Source organism: Mycteria americana, chromosome 4, assembly GCF_035582795.1.
Source record: "Mycteria americana isolate JAX WOST 10 ecotype Jacksonville Zoo and Gardens chromosome 4, USCA_MyAme_1.0, whole genome shotgun sequence".
In the NCBI taxonomy this organism is placed as follows: domain Eukaryota; kingdom Metazoa; phylum Chordata; class Aves; order Ciconiiformes; family Ciconiidae; genus Mycteria; species Mycteria americana.
The window spans coordinates 10,226,459-10,249,248 of record NC_134368.1 but is presented as its reverse complement, the minus strand read 5'-3'; the positions used below and the strand labels follow the sequence as shown (position 1 = coordinate 10,249,248).

The following is a 22,790-nucleotide window of genomic DNA, read 5'->3' as shown; positions in this document are numbered from 1 at the left end:
GAGAGAAGCTCTGAATACCTGTTTGCCCCAGAGTGAGGGGCAAAACCTCTTGCTCCTCTAAAGACCCATCTTGCAACGTATCTGTTCAATTCATGGCTTTGTCCTTCTCTCAGGGGAGGACGCTTCACCTCCTCTCACCAGGGAGCCGGCTCCAGCCTTCCTGGTCTGTGCAGAATAACTAACCTGCCAGGCTGTGGAGGCATGAGCCTTCCTGGGCTGAGACACAATTCATCCCTGGCTTTCTTCAGCCCTGGAGACTGTCATCCATAATGTACTCTGCTTCTATTTTACTTGGTCCTGTGGCTTCCTCAGAATTACCTCTCACATCCCTCATTTCAATGCTTATGCTTTTGGACCAGGTTAGCTTAAAAGTCATCTCAAAGGAGGTATTTAAAAGACGTCTGGATGAGGTGCTTATGGACATGGTGTAGTGGTGGTCTTGGTAGTGTTAGGTTTACGGTTGGACTCGATGATCTTAAAGGTCTTTTCCAACGATTCCTGTGATTCTGTGAATCCAGGCTCTTGACCACTTTCTGGCAAAGTCGAATTGCCTTGTGCATGCAATAGGGGATGTTGCAGGGGGGCAGCCCAGAGTAGTGGAAGCAATTCCTACAAGAATGACACGCTGAGCAAACTTTAGCCCAAAGTGCAACTGAAACTCAACTTCCCTTGCGTGGAAGGTCCAAATAAAGGTCTCAGTCAATGGGGTCCTCATAAGGTGAGTCAGAGCACACGTATGCACCAAAATGGCTCCACTGACTTTATGAGAAGCTGAGACTCCTAATCCAAGCTCTTAAGTTGGATGCCTGAAGTGAGGTTGTGTGAGATGGCCCAGTTTAACATTGTTTGTCACTTCACAGGCCTCAGATGCCTGTTAAAGAAGCAGCTCCGTAAGAGCCAGGATATAATGGAACAACATTGTACAGTTTGACTATACACATATCTAGGGCTGGTCACATAGTGTAGCCCTGATCTGCAGTTTTAAATAACACCAAATGGAAATTCTGACACAAAATCCAAACCTTACACTTCCATTCACCCTGGCATATGTGTTCCTTGTGTATACCCTCATTATGGTCCCATGGCCATATCGTATTTTTCATACATGAGCTTCAAGAAAAGGACAGAAAGGAATTGCCTACAGATGCAATAACCTTTGATAAGGTGGAAAGCACTGTTTGTTCTAATATTTTTTCAAGGTATCAATATAGTCTTTTCTAAAATTCTAACTATTTTGTAAAATCTTTTTCATAACTGCCTGGTCTTTGCAGTAGGTACGTAGAACAAGCAGTACAACCCACAATGAGGTAAGGAAAGGAATTTGACATCTCAGGGAGGAAGGGCAACCACAGAAGTAAGCAGAGGTGTTACCCATCTTAAACAACTGCAGAAAGTATAAAAGGGGATCAGAGCAGAGAACTTGGGAAAATTTGGAATAAAGAGAAGCTGAACGTCCTGAAATATGTCATTCCCAGGATGCCAAGACTCCAAGGATGCCTACACGTGGTTTGGTGATATCTTGTTATTAGGGTCTATATATCATAGAATCATAGAATGGTTTGGGTTGGAAGGGACCTTTAAACGTCATCCACTCCAACCCCCCTGCAATGAGCAGGGACATCTTCAACTAGATCAGGTTGCTCAGAGCCCCATCCAGCCTGACCTTGAATGTTTCCAGGCACGGGGCATCTACCACTTCTCTGGGCAACCTGTTCTAGCATTTCACCACCCTCAGTGTAAAAAGTTTCTTCCTTATATCTAGTCTGAATCTACCCTCCTTTAGTTTAAAATCATTACCCCTTGTCCTATCGCAACAGGCCCTGCTAAAAAGTCTGTCCCCATCTTTCTTATAAGCCCCCTTTAAGTATTGAAAGGCTGCAATAAGGTCTCCCCTGAGCCTTCTCTTCTCCAGGCTGAACAACCCCAACTCTCTCAGCCTGTCCTCATAGGAGAGGTGTCACAGCAAAATTTTGCATAATTGTACATGCATCCAATAAAGCTTCTCTGTGAAAGGATGGACTGTCTCTGTCTTGGCTTCTGGCTGCTCAGCCACCCACTATCCAGACTTAACACTGTGATAGCACCACAGAAGGAGTCCTTGCTGAATTGGACTACTGCCATCCAGACAGTACAACACCATTGAACCTGCTCCCACTTGTGACAGTGAGGGGGATCTGCAGTCGGGCCCTGTCTATTCACCATCTAATGGGGTTGAAGGTGTTATTGCTGTGTGACAGGACACTACTAAGCTTAAAATAATGTCCTTTTTTTTTTAAGTGTTTGGTGCCAACGTAAAATAATCAGACATTGCATTTGCAGAGTCAGGCCAGTTTTTGTGTCAAACGCCCCGGTCTTTAAGAAGCATGAAAAAAGTTCCCAACTCCTTTTGCTAACAGAACTGTGTGGTCCAAGATGCAGTTCTCAGTTCACAGGGAACAGGAGCCAGTCTGCATGGAAAACTTCCAGAAACCTGTGTTGTTCTATCACCTCCAGCAAAGCTGAAGAAGAGAGAAGCATGAAAGCACTTGCATGACTTGCTTTGCTATTACATTCACTATTGCCTACCACTATGACTAAGGGATACCAGTACTAAATTTACTTTGAAGGATGAGAAAATTCCAAGAGATTCACAGGAGTCCCTTTGGTGTCTGAAGAATGTCATAGTGAATCCCAAAGGGCTGTCGGAAATATTTATACTTTGTTTTCCTTTTCTACAGAGAATCCATACCTAATTATCATTTGCTAACAAAAGAAGAGCTTCCTCCAAAATAATCAGAAACATCCAGACATTTACTGGGAAGATGATTAGTGAGGACAGACATCTGGTAGCTCCCTCAGAAAATCTCTTATTGATGCCTAAGTGTTACAGGTATTGAAAGTTACATCTTTGCAGTGGAGGAAGAAAATGTATATACCTAGTTAAAATCACTAACGTTAAAGGCCTGAGTTAAATATGTGTGCATGAAAGGAAGGTGCAGGCAAAGGTTCTAATTTTAGAACTCCATTATTATAGTCATGGGTCCACATGGCAAATAGGGTGGTTAATCCCAGTGTAATATGAAGTGGTAAATCACTGCCTGCTAACATGGCCATAAGCCCCTTGTTGAACTTAAACGGAAGAAGAAAGCGCAGAGACAGAAGAATCTGTGTCTGGTTACTATTATTTGAACAATAGAGTGGCAAGAGAATACAGGCACAACCCCAGAAAGGCCCAGAAGCAAAACCAGATGCAAATAGTGAGAAACATGAAGAACAGCAAGAAAGCATTCTTTAAACACATGGGGAGTAATGAAGACAAAAACCAGAGAAGAGTTTGTTCTCCGTTCAGCGGAAGGGGAAAGTTAATCAAGTTGATGCCTAGAAAGAGATACACGGCTTAGCATCTATTTTATCTACCAACCAAAATAAGGTGAACTAGCGAGCAGGAGGCTAACACAACTAACACCAGTGAACGTGTTTTAGGTAAGAACATTTAGCAGAAATTTGCTTTGGTTACATATGCTTGCAGGTTTGTGCCAGGTCACTTTTCTGGGTTTTAATCTGCCTAGAGCTCTCTTTTTACTCAGGGCTATCACTAGACCTACCTCAGAATATTTAAAGAAGAAAGTAAAGCAACCACCATGAGCAATTATTGCTGAGAGCTCAGGAAAGATGTGGGTTATACCAGCCATGGAAAACAGTAAATACAGTGACTATCTTTAAAAGGGGGAAGAGAAACTGGAAAATGACACACAAACCAGTTTACAATCAGTCCCTGGGAATGTTTTAGAAGCAAAAATCCCACCAACAGTTTGTAAGCATTTGGAAAACAAGAAGTGGAGTTGCAAATAAGAGGTATGTGTCAAGAACCAAGTCAAACCAGTTTAGTTTCCTTCTGTGACGTGGTAACAGGCCTTGCAGGTAGGGAAAAGCCAAATTTAATCAACTTCAGGAAAATTTCTGATGCTGTGTCACACAGCATTGTCAGAAGCAAATGAAGGAAACTACTGTGAGGCCAGCAAAACTGGCTGGGTCACTGCTGAGAGTTAGCAATGGGTCACTGTGACCATGGAGAGATATATCACATGGGGTCTGCAGAGACTCACTTAGGTCAAGGGTTATTCAGCATTTCATTAGTCAGCTGGATAATGAATAAGCAAAATGGTTATTTAAGATGTAACATCAGCCTGGGAGGTTATAAGCAATGCTGGGGGAGAGGACTAGAATTCTAAATCATAGAGATAAGTTGAAAAAAAGGGTCTAAAACCAGAATAAAATTTGATAAGGATGAGAAAAAGGTGCTACACTTCATCAGGAATAATCAACGGCTCATATTTAGAATGGGGAACAGCAGGTTAAGTGGCACTTCTACGGTGCTAGGGAGTCATGAGCTGAAATCAGTCTACAATATTCTGTCATTGCCAAAAAAATGCAATTGTACGGGGATATACAAAAAAAAGTGCAGGAGCTTAGAATGCCTTCAGAAGGTCTGAGCTGTAGTACTGCATCTGGTTTAGTCACTGCAATACTAGGAACTAGCAGAGACACCAACAGCAGCAGAAATAACCAGAGGTTTAAATTGCATCAAGGAGGCACCACCAAAGCCCCTGGAAAACTTCTTAAAAATAGGGATGGCACTGGGATGGTTTGCCTGTGAAAGACGGGGATATTTAAGCCTGTATGTATAAATTAGACATCATTTGGGAATGGCATTGGGATAGTCGGCCTTGCATAAAGAGAAGGGATGGACTGGGTGATTTCTTATGGATACCTTTCCCTTCCTGTTTTTTGTGATTCTATGATTACAAGAATCATTTTGCTTCCCAGGCAGTCACTTCCCAGCTCTCTGTGTTGTAATTCCAGCATAAACACAGACACGCCTGGGAGAAATGCATTGCCTTTGTGCAGCATCTGGAATTCAGACTATTCCTCCTTCCTCAGTTATCAGGGCAAAGGCAATGTTTTTCTGATCTAAGCAAGTATGATGGCTAGAGAACATTCCCATTTTGGGATGGGTCACTGATAAAGGAATTCAGAGACATTAGGCTGCAGGGCAGCTGCCAGGGCCCACAGCTCTTAATCCTCGTTTAAATAATTATTTCACAGTCTTGCAGATGAATTGAGAGGTGAGAGGCTGCTGCACTGTAGATGTTTCAGCCCATAAACAGAATAAATTGTATTGCCTTTTTTTTCTGACAGCCATCTCAGGCCCTGAGAAGGACTGAAAATTAAAGCACCCTATACTTATCTTGTCCCTCATGCCATGAGATAATGATTCACCTTTGCTTGATGGCTCAGTATCTTCTTTAAACACTAAGTCAGAGGTTTGGTGGGGAAAAAAGTCTCCCTCATGAACTGACAAATTTGTTCTTGGCATCATTGCTTGACAAGTTCCCCATCTTAGAACTTCCTGGAAAACTCTTCAAGAACCCAACCACAAGCTGAACCTTGGTCAGACTATGAGGCTTCGAGACACTGCAGCTGTCCCAACAAAGTCCACGCAACACTGCAAAAACAGGGATGTGGCTGCAAATAGGGAGTATGATAGAAACTTAGCACCAAGATCCTTTAATGCAGGAACTAGTCAACTCCAAAGGCCTCTTTTACCACAGTGTAAGATGTGGGAAAGCATCCAGGCTTGATCAGTTCTCCAAAAAATCAAGGGACACAAGAGTGACAAGCATCTTTAAATACTTTCTAAAGCCTAGAATGCTTTCTGCTGCACAGGAGGGGCTGCTGTCAAGCTCTTGTGAAATGAAGGTCAGTTCAGGCTTTTGGTTCCAAGAAAAAGTAAGAACCACCGGCAAAATACCAGTTTTCCTAGTTTATACTTGAGGTTTGCCTTGGACTGCTGGAAATCCAGCAACTGATCACTGTGCTGGACGTGGGGTAAATTTACAGCATAGGCAAGGGCTGTGTACTGTTTGTGTACACTCAGTCTGAATGCCGCTGAGCTATTTGCGTTGCTACTGCCAGTCTTATCCCTGTCTAGGAAGATATAAGCATGTCATTTTTTAGTTGCTAGAGAATTGTGTGTAAAAATCCCTTCTGAATTCATGTGTTGTGAGAGCAGTTGATGGTCAGGAAGAATCTGTTGGTTGTTTTTGTAAGTGCTGGCGTTTGAGTACGTTATTCTGTGGCTACAAAAACCAGGGTAACAAAAGGCACAGGCAGTTCTCCTCTACACAGCCTGTATGTGCATACAGAAAGGGAAGGTGGGGAGATCTCATTTTATTTTAGAAAAGCTATTGACTTCTAGGACATGGTTCAACCTTCCTGGGTAAAACACAGTTTGATTTCACATTGTATATAAAACCAACCATACTTTAAATATGCAATATACCAGCTGTCAAAAGGCATTTAAACATTGTTCAGTTCCCACTTCAATGCAAGACTGAATTGTGCATTACTTATATTCAGTGCTGTTGGCTGAAACCAGATACTTTTCACAAGCTGGATGCTTTATTACAGTGTAGATGTAGTCCAGGATGAATGCAAGAGCTGCTTAGACAAGAAACCATGTGTAACAAATTTACTGTATGGATGAAGTTCTGCCCTTTAACTGGGGAAGAGAAATAACCCACAATGCCCAGAGCTTTGAAAGTCAATTTACAGCACTAAAGATGGCCTCCAATGAAAGCCTTGACTATAAGCATTCACAAATGCTGGTAACTTTGATTTTGGTCCAAAAGTTTGTGTCTCTCCCCAGCCCCTATATTAAACTGAAGAGTTTCAGAGTGAAACCGTGGTCATCTTTTTGGGTTGTGGTCGAAAGCTGAACAGATACCACCTCATTAAACCTCGTATTACTGGCAACATTAAAGTCTGTTGGGATTTATACAAAGGAAAATGCCAAGTTTCACCAAGCTCAGTGCAGAAGCCACACAATCTGATAAATTTTGTCAATATTGTTTGCCTAAATGAGCGTTGGTTTGCTCAAAAGTTAGTCCAGATTTGACACTAAAATGTAGTTCACATTAGCAGATCTTTCCATTAATTTGGACTAGACACAATTCTGTTATACAGACAAGCTCCTACACTTTCTGCTCATTTTGTAGAAGATCCCCTTAGATAAATAACCTTATGCACATCAAATTGGCATGCATTAAACGTTCTTTGCACTTAAAGCTAAATAGAAGCTGTGTTTTGTCTCTACATTCTCTAACAATTAACACAAGACCCCAACTGCTGTAATGCAACAACTGATACTTCACAGAGCAAAAAAATCTGCTGTATTTACATTTTCCAGCGATGTGATTCCTTCATCTCTTTGTCAGTGGTACCTACTGGCTTTTGCATTGCCAAATGTTTTATGGAATTTAGGAATAAAATAAAGGATGAGGGTAAAAATAAAGTTCTAATCTTAACAAAACTAAAATAGCTTCAATGCTTAAAAACATCTAACAATTATATGTAGCTCAGGGCTGACGCTGCCATTATGTTTGCCTGAGCATGAACATTAAGTGTTTGTTAAGTGCAGCTATTAGTGCACACACTCAGAAAATTCAGATCCCTCCACCCCAAAACAAGAATGTGAATACCGGCCTCCCTTGAAACCTGTGTCCTGCTTACCCTATGGAATGGTCTAACTTGCATCACCAGTCAGCAGTCTTTCCTGATGATTTGGACTCTCAAAGAAGAGTAAAGCTATATAAAGAATAATGAGAGAGTTGCCAGTCCTGTTCCATTTTCAGACTCTATTGACAAAGAGAACAAGCTATAGTTTTATCACTTAAATGGCCAGAAAAGTGCAGTATCACTTAGTTTGATTTAAACAGCAAAAGGCACTCAAGGCTAATGAAGACAAGCTGGTATGTTAGTAGGTTTTCAGCAAGTGCATGGTTCAGGGCTGAAATCAAATGATGACAGCCTTGACTGTTAGGAAAGAAAAGCATAGGCAGACCAATGAAAGAAATAGAATATATGCAGATATTTGCGTTTCCTTTCACATGGCATCCGTGCTTGGAACTCTTTTTCTTATGTTTTAAGCCACTTTTTAAAATTCAGGAGCTTAGAGGCCCTGAAAATACCATCTCTGCCACTCCCCATCTCTACAAAGTTACAGTCAGAACAGCAAGCTGGAGTTAGAAGGTTAAGGAATATCTACATGGAGATTAAACTGCAAACCTATGCATAAAAACAAATACTATGCTTGAAACTAGAGCAACAGGCCAGCATATTTTACATTGTGATTTTTATTTAATAAGTTCACAACACCTGAAGGTGTGATGGCCACCTTCCAGTGCTATTGATATGACAACTTCTTTGCCCCAGACAGCTTTCAATGCAGTCACAAAGCAAGAGACAACCACATGATGCAGTACAGGAAATAAAACAGGACAAGGTGTACAGTGAGAAGGATGCATGCATGTTCTGATGGCCCTATTAAATACATATGAAACAACAGTTTGGATTTAACAGGGACCTTTGGATTTTGAGGAGAAAAAATGCACTTCTTGTAGGAGGCACAGCGGCAGTTTTAAAGTATGATGGGAAGAGAAAGCCTGTTTGCACTAATGCTTTCCATTTTTCATGTTAAAAATGTCAGGCTTTCAGAGGGCAGAAAAAATACTCTATATGTAGATGAAGAGGGACAAGAGGCAAAACAGTGCCAGAGCCATCAAAGACACAGGACCATAAGTCTGGAAGAGATTTCCCAGCTCAGCAGCACGACCACAGTAACATACAATCACTTTCAGACATTCTTCAGAGGCACAAGTGTTTGCTACTTTGCTGCAAGACTGGGCATTGCTGCAAGATTTCTTTATGGCACGGGAGAGATGATCTGCATATCCAATGGTCAGCACAAAGGGCAGCTTGGACAGTGGCTTGACAAAAAGCCAAGACAGAAGCAGAGGAAAGGCCATAGGGCAAGGAGTGACAGCTAGACAGGACTGGGCTTGTACGCTATGCAGAAGATCCTAATATCCAAGTAATTATATAGCTTCTTCCTGGCAGTAGACAAATGTTTTGCAGTACCATTTCTTTCCCTTCAAAAAGGAGCCTTTACTCCTCCCTTTGGAGTGGTCTCTGCAATGTACTGGGCTGCAGAAGCAGGGCCACTGGCCTACTTAATGGTGCCCTGTCCTCGGGCAATGGAAAACCCAGAACTTCAAGACTTTCTAAAACTGTTTGTTTCTAAGGGATAAAAAGGAGTGGCTCTCTGGAGCACAGGGAGGTTTGCCTTATGAATTTGGGAAGAGGCTCATTTCTACACATATGAACAACTGCACCAGATCACACCAAAGATCCTTCCGAGGCCAGTGTCTCATCCTTGGCACTGACCAATAAGAAATGTGTACAGAAAAATATAAAACCAGGTCAACCACAATGTCTTCCTACAACACTGTTAACCTGCAACAACTTGTGGTTCAGGCACCTCCTGAATCAAAATTGGTGGTTTTATATTTAACAGTTTGCAATAGGATTTTCAGGCATGAGTCTGAACAGCTGCTTTTTAAACCCATGTAAATTTTTAGCATCAGCAATATCCTGCAATGAGGACTTCCACAACTGAAATACGCAGTAGGTCAAGAGCATCACCCTATTTGCTCTGACCCTACCTCCAGCTGGTTTCATTCAGTGCACTCCACTTCTTGTTTGGGAAGGGACAGCAAATAGTCATTCTCTGGTCACTCATGGTTTTATAAGCTTCTATCATCTCCTTCTTCAGTCATCTCTTGTCCAGACTGAAGACTCCTAGTCTGTACATTACTTGGGATTATCCTAGCTGCTTTTGTCAGCAGTTTATCTGGTTCTGCTGTATTCTTTTGGTCTATAAAAATGGTCTTGACTCTTGTCACTGTGTCATATTAAACCTGAGTTTACATACTCAAATCCTTCGAAAGTTTCTGTTCACTTGCCCAGAACAGATACTCTGTCTGCTGCGTGCAATTCTCAGGTCTCCCTGTCAATCCTTTTTTAGAACTGGTAGCATATTAGCTATCTTCTGTTCTCCCGCGACTTTGGTGGTTTTGAACAAGAGGTAATACAGAACAGTCATGCAACTAAAGGAAAATAGTAAGGTGGGCTTTAAAAGATCATACAGCAATTTCTGCTAGGAAATTCCTGGTTCTAATGGATCTTCTGCAGACTGAAAGGAATCTTTAATTTTTCAGATTCTGAGGAAGAGAATGAGAAAGTTCCTTTCCCCATCTACTCCCCTCTTGGCTGCTTTCTCTTGGGGCAACACCTATTATGTCCTGTGTCTCACTACCCCAGTTCTGGTGATGTGACTCAGAAGGTAGAGGTGCAGAAAAATGACTGAAGGAAAGTATTTCCACGTGGTCAGATTTTCTTTTGTTCAAGCCAGTGTCTGTGCAGACACCAAGGGAAAAAATCATCAAGATCTACAGGTGTTTCCAGTTGTGCCAGAACATCTATTACTCAACGCCTGGCAAAAAAAGCAGCTGACCATGGCTGGGTTCCTGTCCACACCTATAACAAGCTGGTGAGCTTACAGCATCCTGGTGGACAGTCCACAGATTAACTCAGCTTTGGGAGCAGAGTTTTCACCACCTGAACTGTTCTGGGACTTTCTCCAAGTTCTGCAATGGGAATGCTGGCCTCCCAGGTCAAAAGAGGACCTTCCCCACAATGTCTTCACTGGACAGGGAATGAGATACCAGTGTTGCTTGGCACCGTGTTCACTCACTCCATGGTAAATTGGAGTGCTGCTCATTGCTCCTGCAGTGCTGCCAGTTGGATCTAAAGGGACTGCTGACCAGAGAAGTATCAGCCCCACTGCCCACACTTGCAGTGACTACACACAGAGTCATCAGGACGGGTGGCCAGGGGTTCACCGAGAAATCCCTGGGCCTAGAGAGAGGGCAGTGCCAGACTGGAAGGGGGAATGGAGGTTATACTGGAGAGGAGAGCCAAGGCAAGTCCAGAGCAAAGCAGAGGAACAGAGCCAAGCTAGAACAAGATGGGGACAACCCAAGTACAGCAAAAGCCAAGAAGCTCTAAGAAACCATTCTGCTACAGCCAGGATCAGCTGAAGCCCTCCAAAAGGAGGCTTTGCTCCAAGAAGTCCAGAAAATGCTCTGCCATGCATGAGTAAGGACTGCTGCCCCTCCCCACTTTCTGGGAGTGGAGCTGCAGGTGAGGCTTGCAGTTACTCTTATTTTGCCCAGCAGCCAGATAGGAACAGTGCCAGTGCTCCCATGCTGTGTGAACGGGCTTGGTGAAAAACACGTAGCACAGGTGCTCCTTGAGGACATTGGGAAAAAAACCATCAGAATCCCCTCTCCAGTTCACACTGAGCTTCTGTGCTGGCCTATGTCCTGGTCCCATGCAGAAGGGCATGCTGCACTTCTCAGCGTGCAGGAATTGGTTTTCCAAGCCCTGGACAGGTTTGGCAAGCCACTGAGGCTGTCTATCATGTTCCCCTACTCCCTCAACTGTTTGTTACCATACCTACAGCTGCACTGGCAGAGCAGTAGTTGTGTTTCCTCTCTCATCCACTTCCAGCAAAGTCCCACCAGTTTAGTTAGAGAAGGAAGGCTGCAGGCAGGCACTTTCTTCCAAATTCAGCTGAAGATATTTTGGCCTTCAGATGTCCACCTCCTATCCACTCCCCAAGCCAGGTTAGCACCCCACAGCCCCACTGTTGGAGTGGCTTGAGATGGCTCTAAATCACATGAAACAAACTCAGAGCATCTACTCAAATTGCTCAGCCTAATTCAGACTTGTGGGTGGACAGATATCTTAGAATGAAGTGGTAGAGTTGAGGATAAAAATCATCTCAGCTTTCAGGTACACAAGTCTTTCTTCATGCCTGAAACAAAAAGAGCAGCTTTCAAAGGCAACTACAAGGAAAGACCAAAACATTCAGAGTTCAGTCCATCACAGAACGGACCAAATATGCGTGACCTAACCACTGTGTTTCACCTGAAGTAAAATAAGGAGCACTCTCATGAAGAAACTTCTTGGCACTGCACGGAGTCTCCTTCAATGTGATGTTGAGCAGTTGCTGGCAGTAGCATTTGGTACAGCTGGAACTGGCAAGGCTGCCTAGTCATACCCTTATTCTCATTTTTCTACTCTATCCATTTGACCTGCTAAGATAAAGCTATTTAGAGATACAGTGGGTTAAGAATGGAGCGTCTAGGTAAGGAGGGAAAGAAACTAAAGATTTTAATTAAAGAAGACAATACTCTTATGCAGGATACCAGAAAACTCAGCTCTCGGATATAAACCGTTTTGGTCCAAGTACAGCACACATACACCTCCTCATGACACACACTTCATTACAGCTGACAGAGCTACAACATGCCTGAATGTGGTCACAGTACAGACAACAAACAGAAAGGACCTCCATCATCTTTAATACACAGGCAAAGCCTACGGAGACCACAATTCCCTGTCTCAATATAACTGGGTAAGTTGCCACAGAGATATGTTCATATTAGAGACAAAAAACAGCTGCAAGTGTCTCTAGAGCACTGCTGGCCATATTTATCTTGTGGGTTACACTTGGTCAACTCTGATTTAAAAATCAAAGCAGGTACATTTTTCCCCCACTCTAATACAAAGTAACAGATTTACTGAATTGAGCCCTTACCGGCAACCCAGTGGATGTAAAAAGAGGGTACTCTTTTAAAAAAAACAGAACAGACAAATACATGAGACACAGTCCACCAATTTCCTCAGTACATTGGGGCATGCATGCTTGCAACATGAACTCCATAAAGCTGTATTTTATACAGCTGCATTTTAAAAACCACTGAACAGGTGATACTCCTTAGCTGGCCTCCAGGATTCAGTTCAGCAGATTTGCAGTTACACAGTCGCACAGATTTCTCTTTTCCACCTGAAGAAGCAGAGTTTCTGTCTATAAGAGGGGGAACAAAAGCAACATCAAAAAACAAGTGTCAGCGCTGTAAAACTAATTAGCTCCCAAAGAAAAGTCCATTTTACTTTCATTCTAAGATTTGGAGTTGGTTGTATGAGATGGTGCTTGCGGTAAAAATCAGAGTTATTGCTTACTGCTCTGCAAAATAATTTAGCTTTTGCATGGTTAATTGGCATACCAACATGGCAATACTTCCGGTGACATGGAGAAATTCAGTCCCGTACACATTCATGTTTTTCACATTAGTACATTCAATATGTGTCTGGGTGCTGTTATTTTTCTTTAAAGTTATTTGTCTTTCTTACAATCTTACTTCAACTGCACAAACTGGAGCATAAGCCCTCAAGTTCATGAGAGGCTTAAAAAAAACCCCCAAAACCTGTCAGAAATTTTCTTTTTACTTAAAAACAGACTCAAAAAATTAAATTTAGAGTATTACAGCCTGGACTCACTGCTGAAAGTTATACAGAGAAAGTAAGGCATAATTTAATCATAGAATCATAAAATCATAGAATATCTCAAGCTGGAAGGCACCCATAAGGATCATCAAGTCCAACTCCCTGCTTCTCACAGGACTACCTACAACTAAACCATATGACTAAGAGCGTCATCCAGAACTCCCTGAACTCTGACAGGCTTGGTTCCGTGACCACTTCCCTGGGGAGCCTGTTCCAGTGACCAACCACCCTCTCAGTGAAGAAATTTACTTCTGTTTTAACTTCTCCTGCTTCATTGTTGTTATTGTTAATATGCTGTTGGAGCCTAAAACAGACAATAGATGCTGAGCTGGCACCCAGCCATCACAGTTCAAACACGTGATGAGATTGCTGGCTTCTTTAAGGAAAGGGGTCCCAAACTGGTGAAAGCAGAGGTCCCCCAGTTGAACTGGGGTTCATCAATATCAGGAGATCATTGCTGCCCACAGGGATTTTCTGGAGCAATGAGGGCAGATTGGGAACTTCTCAGAACTGGAGCTGGGTATGATCAGACTACACGCGAGAAGGGGCTGAGGACCAGGGAAGGGACAGCAGGGCTGCATAAGGGAAATTTGGGAATCCTTCCTCTCTAGCACACACACGCTTCGGTTTTCCTGGCTGTTTGGAGCACTTGTGGCTTCAGTAGATGCATGATGGAGCACAGAGCTGTTTGACATCATCATATCTTCATCTCAGTTTGTCTATCATGAGCTGAAGCTGTATCTGAGAATCAGACTGATCCAAGAGAGGACTTCCTCCTTATTGTCATAGTACACACTAGCTGTGGGAAGTCCACTCACCAAATTAATCCCCACTGGTGTAATGGTGTAACCAGCTACACAAAAAAATGGCATTATGAAGACTACCAGCTCTAAATGCCAGAGAAATCCATCCTTAATCTGCCTGTTTTGTGATTTTCGTATGAGATGGAATTGCCATATGATTAAAGGCTGTGTTTGAAAAGCTGTGTTATCCATTGACCCACATCAGCTAAAGGCACTTAGAGCAGAGCTGGGTTGAAGCCCCCTGCTTACCACCTGCCTTCTTAGTACAGGAAAAGCTATCTATTAGTCAGGTTTTTTTCCCAGATGATAAATCACTAGACACAGCCCTGTGGTTCTATATTAAATCAGGTATCGCTTTTGATTGTTTCAGCTACCCTCCAAAACTGGAAAGATCTGATCAGACTTTGCTAATCACCTAAAAGATACTCAATTACCACCTTATAACCATCTCCTTGACATCATTTGCAATGGTTTGAATAAGGGAGTTTGACAGCATGCCAACAGCTTTGGAACTAAGCCCCAAGGCTGCTTACCATCTTATATATCTTTAATAACATTTTCAAGCCTTTGTTTTTATTTTCATGGGTACATCTAACTTAATGTGCTTTGAACATTCCAAATAACCATTGACAGTTTAGAAAGGAATAAAGAACAAAATGAATGGCACTAAATACAGTTTTGATTACTACTTTGTGAGCATGATCACAAAACCATTTCGCAGAGATTTGTTACTATGCCCTGGTGGGTTAAAGCACGTTTTAAAAAAAAAACAAAAACCAAAACCAAACAAAAACAAAAAAACAGGACAGGGTCCAGATTCTGAACCTACAAAAAAGCTGATAAATTCCAGCTACAAATGCAGTTCCTGAGCTCATTATAAGTTGTAATGCAATGTCCACTGGTTAACTCTGAAAAATGTGTTGGAATTTTGAAAATAAGTGTCTATAGTGCAGACTTACAGTGAACTGTGTAGCCCGTGGACTGGATCTGTTTTACAGGATTTGTTTTACGGCCTGCTCCCTGCTGGCCTCTGTCTTGAGCAGCTTTTAGATGCAGTAGGGAGCTGGCTGTGAACTGGCTGAACGGTTTAGATGGTAGCAGCTCCCGCCCAGCAGTAAAAGAACGCACTCATGAGATCATGTAGGGTGAGATTTGCGGGAGGAATTAAATGGGAATTTCCTCTCTAAGCTTTTGGGAATCCCTCCCTCTCCAACACAGTTAGGAGCTGCTTAGTCATCATCTAAAAATCTTGCCTGCAAACAAAAGAGAGTTTTTCAAGGAAATGAGTGTCTCCAGTGGGAATATTAACAAAGGGACTTGTATTTTCGGAGACAGAAATATTTGCCTCACTAAGCAGCAAAATAGACTAAAATAGTCAAATGTAAAATATATATGTGGCTGAAAGCAATTGTCTTAAAACTCCCAGTTTCCATCAAATTAGGCCACAGCTGAATAATAAAACCAAGAATTGAAACAGTGTAGACAGCAGTTCCAAGAAGTCCTCAAGTATTAAATATTTCCATGTCTTTTGAAGATGTAGGCAGAATTCCTAGCTTAATGACTGGAATAGGCCTGTCCTGGTCCAGAGGCACTGAAGGATCTCAATATGGATTATTTAGATTTTAAAGTGATAAGGAAGCAATAGGTTTGTTTTGGTGAGAATGTATCATGGAGCCACATTCTCAGGCTTGCTGTCAAATCTACAACCGTGAAAGTCAATAATAGGACATTCCTCTCAACTGAACCTTTTTTGTATCCTCATTTCCTCTCCTTAGCTGTCTTTTATTTTTATGTTTTAAAAAGTATTAAAATACAGTTGCTATCTTTGGGGCTGTTATTGCTACTCCTGCTTTGGATATCTGTATTTTATAAAGCTTCTCTCCTGGTCTGCAAGCTGTAGGTGTCATAAAGGTCACTGCCATATCCAGACACCCAGAGAAGATTTTAGTAGTTGAGATATAAAATATCAAGATTAATCAAGATTGAGAAATTGTGGCGAAAAGTTCAAAGGTTTGTAAAAGAAGGAAAAGGTGTGCTAGAACTACTTTACAGCACAATCTGAACATCTTGTTTGGGCTGTATACAGTGCTCAGCAGATGTATTCATTAACGAGATTTCTTCATGAAGGAGCCCAATACATTTGACCCGTAATTACTGAACAGATTTTGTTTAACTGTAAATGTGCTACATACCAATCTGGTTCTGCTGGAATGTTTGGTTTTTGTAGTATGTCACAATTTAAGGCATCTTCATTCCCGCACCTGCATTTTCACCTAAACATCATGGACCCTGCTTGGAGTTACCTCAAACCATTCTTCAAAGATGCCAGTTCGCAGACTTTGAACTGTGAACAACCTTGACCATAGATCAGAAGAGCAAAAAAGTTTGAGTGCCTTCTGTCGAAAAATCTGTGCAAGAGTGCAGATATAGCACTTCAGCTAAAGGGTACACAGGAGGTGGGGAAAAAGCTACCCTCCTGAGACACCACTATCTGACAGCAGCTGGGATACAGCTAGTCACAGATTGCAGGTTGCAGTAGCAAGAGACAGATTCAACTCCCCTCACAGAAGGAAGATACCAAGCTTGGCAAATTCTCCACACTGACTGCAAGCCAAACAAGTTTCATTCCCTATGCTGTTCTACTTTGTGGCATTTTTCATCATTATGGAATCAGAGCAATGTAAAAAGTATCTAGAAGATGATGTTTCCTCTCTTAGCTGCTCCCCAGGGGTAAAACCATGTGCGGAGAGTATTTTATTTTAGTAGGCTTTTTGTTTGAGTCGGCTCTCTCCTTCTGGGCAATAAATATAAATGATGCTCTCACCTTGCTCTCACCTTACTCCCCGTAACATAAAAACAAAGGTGTGCGCTCAGTGTTTGGAATGAGAATAGCAGCGCTAATGGCTGTAACTCGCCAAGGACAGAGGGCTGAGGACTGTCAGTTCACTCTTTCCTAAGCTTCCTAGTGTCCCTGATACCCCAAGGCAAAATAATTCCACAGATTATTGCATAGAGAGGTGAAATGTAATTACCCAGCCTCACCTTAAGGGATAGGACAGTACAGTTGACTGAGGGTCTTGTGCAAAATCCATCCACCTTATCTACTTTTATCCACAGCATTTTCTGTGGATAAAAAAAAATTATGAAATTAAAAAAAAAAGAAATTGAATGTTTCCTTACCCGCGTGTCTAGATTATACGCAGTCTTCTTTAAATCCTGCAGAGCCCTCTGCATGAACTCAAATGCATGGCAATCAACACAGGGACGACCTAGAAGAGCATTTAGTAAAGCATTTGGTAGAGAATACATGGCATGAAGTATTAAGTAGAACGAATAAACAGTGATTTTGAGTACGAGGAAGAGCTACAGAAAAGAGTCCACAGAGTGCATACTGATGTATGTACTCTTGAACAACCCAGGCTATTGTAAATGGCCCATCATGGTGGTCCACCCAGTCTCTCAATAACAAAAGAATTACTTCAACAAATTTGCATTAAAAATGTTCTTCTTCCTTTATTGCTGTTCCTGTCGTCCTTCTCTTGTCACAGTTCATAGTGTGGAAACACTAAACCCGTAACTTGAGTCCTTCATTTTGCTCCACCAACCCTGAGCACATTTTCAACCTCATCTTCAGATTTTTCAGATTTTTCAGAAATTACCTCTGAAACCATGAACCTGTTCCCTGGAAAATCTTGTCTCCTACTCTCACAAACTTGAGCTCTAAATAGAAAGCTAAGGGACTAAAATTGACTACATTATCACAAAGACAGATCACTTAGCCTCTAACTTTGAATATGATACAGCTTTGTCCAAAGCTGGTGAAGCAAGCAGCAGAGAAACACAATGCCCTGTCATTAGTGAGCATTGCTGATAAGCAGAACTGCTGCATTCTGGACTAATTGCAGTGTTTAAGATAGTATTCCCATATCTAGATATCCAAACTGAAGGTCACAAGGCTTGCTTTGCCTTGATCATCAAGTAACACAAAGCTGTGCCCTAACAGATAGCAGTACTGAGACAGAACAAATATAGACATGATGAAATGTCTTCGAATCATCAGGCTCTACATATGCTCTTATTTGCTTCTCAGTGCCTGTGCCTCTCTGACAACTTCGTAAGAAATATTGCGCAAGTGAGAAATTCTAAGCGCAGGTTTAGTTTGCTCTTTGAGGTCTGGTAAGGAAGAAAGGATGAAACCTAGAGTGATGCTGGAAAATCCTTCAGTGTCTGTCAGCCTATTTTGCAAACACTTGATATTTGACTGATTACTACATGCCTCTGATAAGCTGGAGTATGAGCTTTCAGCTCATGATCTGTGTGCTAACCAGCAGACAGGAATCCTGCCTGCTGGAGAAAAGGAGTCTGCCAAATTCTTTAACTGGCTAGGAAAAAAAAAAAAAAAAAGGAGATTAAAAAAAAAGATTGAACAGTATTACAGACCTCCTCTTTCATTGTTGTACCACCACCCAACCATAGTGTTATTATATATGCACCAGACATAAGGAGAGGACAGCATTTTCCACATCAACAACTTGATGCAAGGACCTGCCATTATGTTTATGATGTAAATCAAACTCAACACAGATCAGCAAAGGAGAATTAGGTGGTTGAAGGCTGCAAGACTAAGTGTTGACAAAGCGTGCTTTCTTGGCATCTTCATTGTGATTTTTTTAATAAAAACTACTGACCTTAATATAGTAGAAGAGTATCTTACATTACCAAGAATGAAAGATGTAATGAACAGTCAATATGTCAGTTGAAAAAAGCAAGTCTCAAGCATGTCTCTGAAAAGCAAACAGGGTGACTCCTGGCATAGAAAGGACTAACAAAATGAAAGGGCTGTACAAAAGAAAAGGCAGAACAGTGGCAGATTTCAGGTACAAGCAAGACAGCAACAGGCAGGAGATAAGGGTAAGAGAGTGGAAAGCCTTGGATGCAGGAGAAAAACAGCACTGGTGTGCTACCAAGTTGTGATTTTAAAACATCGTAAGCAAGACATGTCCAAAATAGTTTGAATTATTTGGACAAGCTTCAGTGATATGAAGTCCTGCAACATTAAAACTACATTACAAGCTGTATGAGAGGACTGTAGGGTGGTACATACTTTCAGCTGGTATGGCTGTTCCCGCTTCTTGATCAGATCTAACAGGCTCCGCAAGAAGCAGTGCAACCACAAAAACTAAAGGAACTGTAAGGACCACTCTTCTCAGAAGGCAGGGTGCCAGCATCTTGGGAATGGGTGCTTCTCTGTTTATCAAGAGACACAAACAAGTCAGTGAGGAACATTACAGATACAAGGTTTTGTTACAAAGAACTTGTTCCTGACGGCTAAAGCATTGGCAGTCTTCCTCTGAAAGAAAAAAAACAATCAGAAAATCTAGGGCATGGACAGAAGGTCTCTGTACTTTTCCAGCAGTGCACATAAAACCCAACTGGGAGAGAATGTCCCTAGACATGAAGGAGAAGATCAGAAGTCCCTAGACAGTTTTTGGTTTCATTTGCAAGCCAGGATGCCAGCAACTTTGCCTGCTCTGTGACACCAATCTTTTTTTCTAACTACACAGTCCCAGAACAGCACATGAATCTGGACAGCTGGTTCACTGTTAGACTTCGAGATCAAAACTGCAGGGATTACAGAGCTGGCTGCAACAGACCTGAACCTGGAAATGAAGTTTTTACCCACTGGCTTGCTTTACTAATGCACCATCTTTTCACAAGTATAATAACTAAAGCTAACCAATATCATTAACTACGCACCACACTGATCATAAAAACTTTCATAAAGGAGTAAGTAGCTGAAGGAAAAGATGTTTGTTCAACTTCCAAATTCATAGGTAGAATTTCTAACAGTAAATGCATCAAAACTCTTTGACCTTCTGTTTCCCCTCCTAATCTGGGCTTCAGACCTTTATTTGCAGCCATCTATTTGTTCCTGAACATCACAGACAGCCCATACCATGCCCTGAAGTTAGGTACAGTCTGGTCCAGCAACACCTCCCCTTCACACAGAGGTAAAATTTTTTATAAGTACACGGGTTTCAAATGAAGTATTTTCTTGATCCAACAGGTAAACTGTTCAGATCAAGAGGGAACATGGGAAACTTGGACTGGCTCAAGCTGCAACTGTCTATTACAGATCCAAGCCTCAAGGATCCCGACAAACTGCTAGGGTGATCCTTAGTTCAGCCAAGTCTACCTTCCGTTTCTGTGTGTTCAAATGGAAGAAAGAAAGAATCAAATAAGGTTAAGTCGTAGCAACACAACAAAATCCATATGAAAGTTCTCTTTAGCTGAACCCAGGAAAGCAGGACAACATTCTGTCTCTTCCTGATTTTTAAGTCGGTGCATACTAAGCAAAAGATGTTGCATAAGAACATCAAATCTGTATGTGCTGAATGCAAGAGTACAGCACTCCCCAAACCAGCTTGTATTTCACATTTGGAAGGCCAATAAAGGGAGGCAGGAAAGGAAAGGTTTTTTCCCCATCTTGTTACAAACACAGAATGGAACAAAATTGCTCTTTGATATATGCAATCCACCGTTTCAGACACAGCTAATCTGAAGCTGCAAATTCTGCACGAACACTTGCAGCATGTGCAAACCAGCAATTCATCCAGGAAAGGAGCAGTATTATACACATCCTCTTCCTGTGCACCTCAACCTAAATATAAGAGTAGGGGATGGTTCGGAAGCAAGAGACACACACGTACACGTAGAGTCACAGATATATTTGGGCCCACACCAAAAAATAGATCTGGTAATGTAATTCCTATAACCTCAGAACTGGGCTTCCTATCCCTCCCACTATTTAGAAGTGATCTGATGTGATCCTTTTTCTTATTTCTACAATCCTTAAAATACAGGGATTAAAATCATAACAAGCGGCTTGGGTTTTCTGTTTTAATTAATGGTGATCTGCAATCAAAGCAAGTACAACCAAAGACCAGGCTTTGCAACTGGATGCAGCAGTATCTCCAAGTAACAGTAAATTAGGATAATACCAGCCTCCTTTGAAAGTACCTAATGCAGAAGCCTCCTGGTCACTAGGAGCAGAGGCTATTCTCATAGCTGACTATGAGCGCTAGACAGGTTTAACAAAACAAAGCAGACAGATACGCTGTTAAACTTTTTCAGGGTACCTTACACATCACCCACCCCAGCATCAGGTCAGCTTTGTATGTGAGCCCCGCTGCAAAATAATTGCTCCGCAAGTGCAGCAGTCACCTCAGGCCACATCTAACTACTGCCTCTTAGTTATTCTGTGGGAATTTGCTATCTGTGAGGAATAATCACGACAGGCTTCAAGGGTGGTCTCTCTCTGCAGTGCAACTGGGAATGGAGACAGATCTGTGCAAGGACTTCTGTGAAAGAGCAAAAGTAATCCCCTCTAACAAAGGAAAAAAATATCAGTACCTGATCTCTCTCTTGTCTTTGTGACGGTCTCTTTGAAATGGCCGCTGCAAACTGCTAACAGAACAAGTGCAGCATTTCTGAGCATGTGCACTGTCTCTTTTTAACCTTCTCTGAAAGAGGTTATTACTATGGGGAGATTTCTGCCATGGCAACAATGCAGAGCACTGCAGCACACAGCACAGATTTAAAGAGGAACAGGCTGTGTCTCCCAGGTCTGGGGAAGGATGTTTCTGCTTTGACATGTGAGTTCCAGCAGTGACTTACGTGCTCTGGGTAAGGTTTTTAAAGCTGGGCCATTTGATTCATCTCTCTTGAAGTCTGCTGAATTGTTTTCCCCAAGTCCGCTCAGCTGGATGTGATGCCTGATTCAAGCAACTTGCTTCCCTAGTGCCTGAAAATAACCATGACAAATTACACCTGCGTTATGGGAAACCAGGAAAAACCATAGGATTGCACTCAGAAACTGCAGGACATGTCACAGGTGAGACTTTGGTGAAGGCCAGGAATTGTTCAGTGCACAATCTGCCATTTGAATTGTTCTGAGTGACGCAGGTCATAACCACTCGTGCCTGCTTTCCTGGGCATTTCTGTGATCCTAGTCTCAGGGCTGCCAGGAACAGCTGCAGGAGTGCACGCACTTAAACTCTGAGTGGGAACGTGAGTCTGAACTCAGAGTAAATTTCACCCCCCTTTTCCAGCCTGCACCTCTGTTCCCCTTTCAACGCCCCACAAGCTATACTCCAGAACAACACTGATGGTCCTTGTGCTGAATGCAATACAATAATGGAGCGCAGATGATACAAGTGCTTTTGTCAAAGCAAAGCTAAGTTCAGGGGTCACATCTCTTCCCAAAACACATTTCCCATCACAGATTAGACACTAGCATTCCTTGTTCCAGAGAGAAGGAGCACAGCTGAGGGCAGGCGCAGCACTGAGAAGCATGAACAGAACTTCAAAGGGACCGTGCTCTGTTTGCTTTAGCTGGTTCAATAGGGACTCAAACGCTTTCATGGTGAAAGTTGGGGGCAGTCAGTGTCCAGGAAGGTCAGGCACACAACCTTTTTTGTTTTCAGGAGCAGAAAATCCTTCTCAGAATTATGACTAAATTGCTGGCTAACAGTTTTCTTTTCAACATGCTCTATAACCTGTCTCTCCTGTACAGCCCTAGGGGAATGGTTTGCTCCCATTAATTCAACTTTTTAAGTAAGATGCTAAAATTTCAGGTTGTTCAGTGTGTAACTATGATGCTATATGGAGTTACAGCGTCCACGAGCAGAGTCA

General features: G+C 42.2%; 1 protein-coding gene across 1 annotated transcript; it reads right to left on the bottom strand.

Annotated features, from left to right (window-relative positions):
- Positions 1 to 12,645: 12,645 nt before the first annotated feature.
- LOC142408589 (NELL2-interacting cell ontogeny regulator 1-like) lies at positions 12,646 to 21,524 on the bottom strand. The gene is made up of 4 exons (XM_075499158.1): positions 21,510 to 21,524; positions 19,201 to 19,343; positions 17,277 to 17,365; positions 12,646 to 12,814 (listed from the first exon to the last, which is right to left on the bottom strand). The coding sequence occupies exons 2-4, from the start codon at positions 19,322 to 19,324 to the stop codon at positions 12,743 to 12,745; spliced, it is 285 nt and encodes a 94-aa protein (XP_075355273.1). The 5' UTR covers positions 19,325 to 19,343; positions 21,510 to 21,524; the 3' UTR covers positions 12,646 to 12,742.
- Positions 21,525 to 22,790: the final 1,266 nt, after the last annotated feature.

Bases quoted from the DNA above. Each gene is read 5' to 3' on its own strand.
- LOC142408589 (XM_075499158.1), bottom strand. From the start codon at position 19,324: ATGCTGGCACCCTGCCTTCTGAGAAGAGTGGTCCTTACAGTTCCTTTA. The intron at 17,366-19,200 runs GTATGTACCACC...ATGCTCTTCTAG, and splicing joins AACAGCCATACCAGCTGAAA to GTCGTCCCTGTGTTGATTGC. The intron at 12,815-17,276 runs GTAAGGAAACAT...CCCCTCTTATAG, and splicing joins CGTATAATCTAGACACGCGG to ACAGAAACTCTGCTTCTTCA.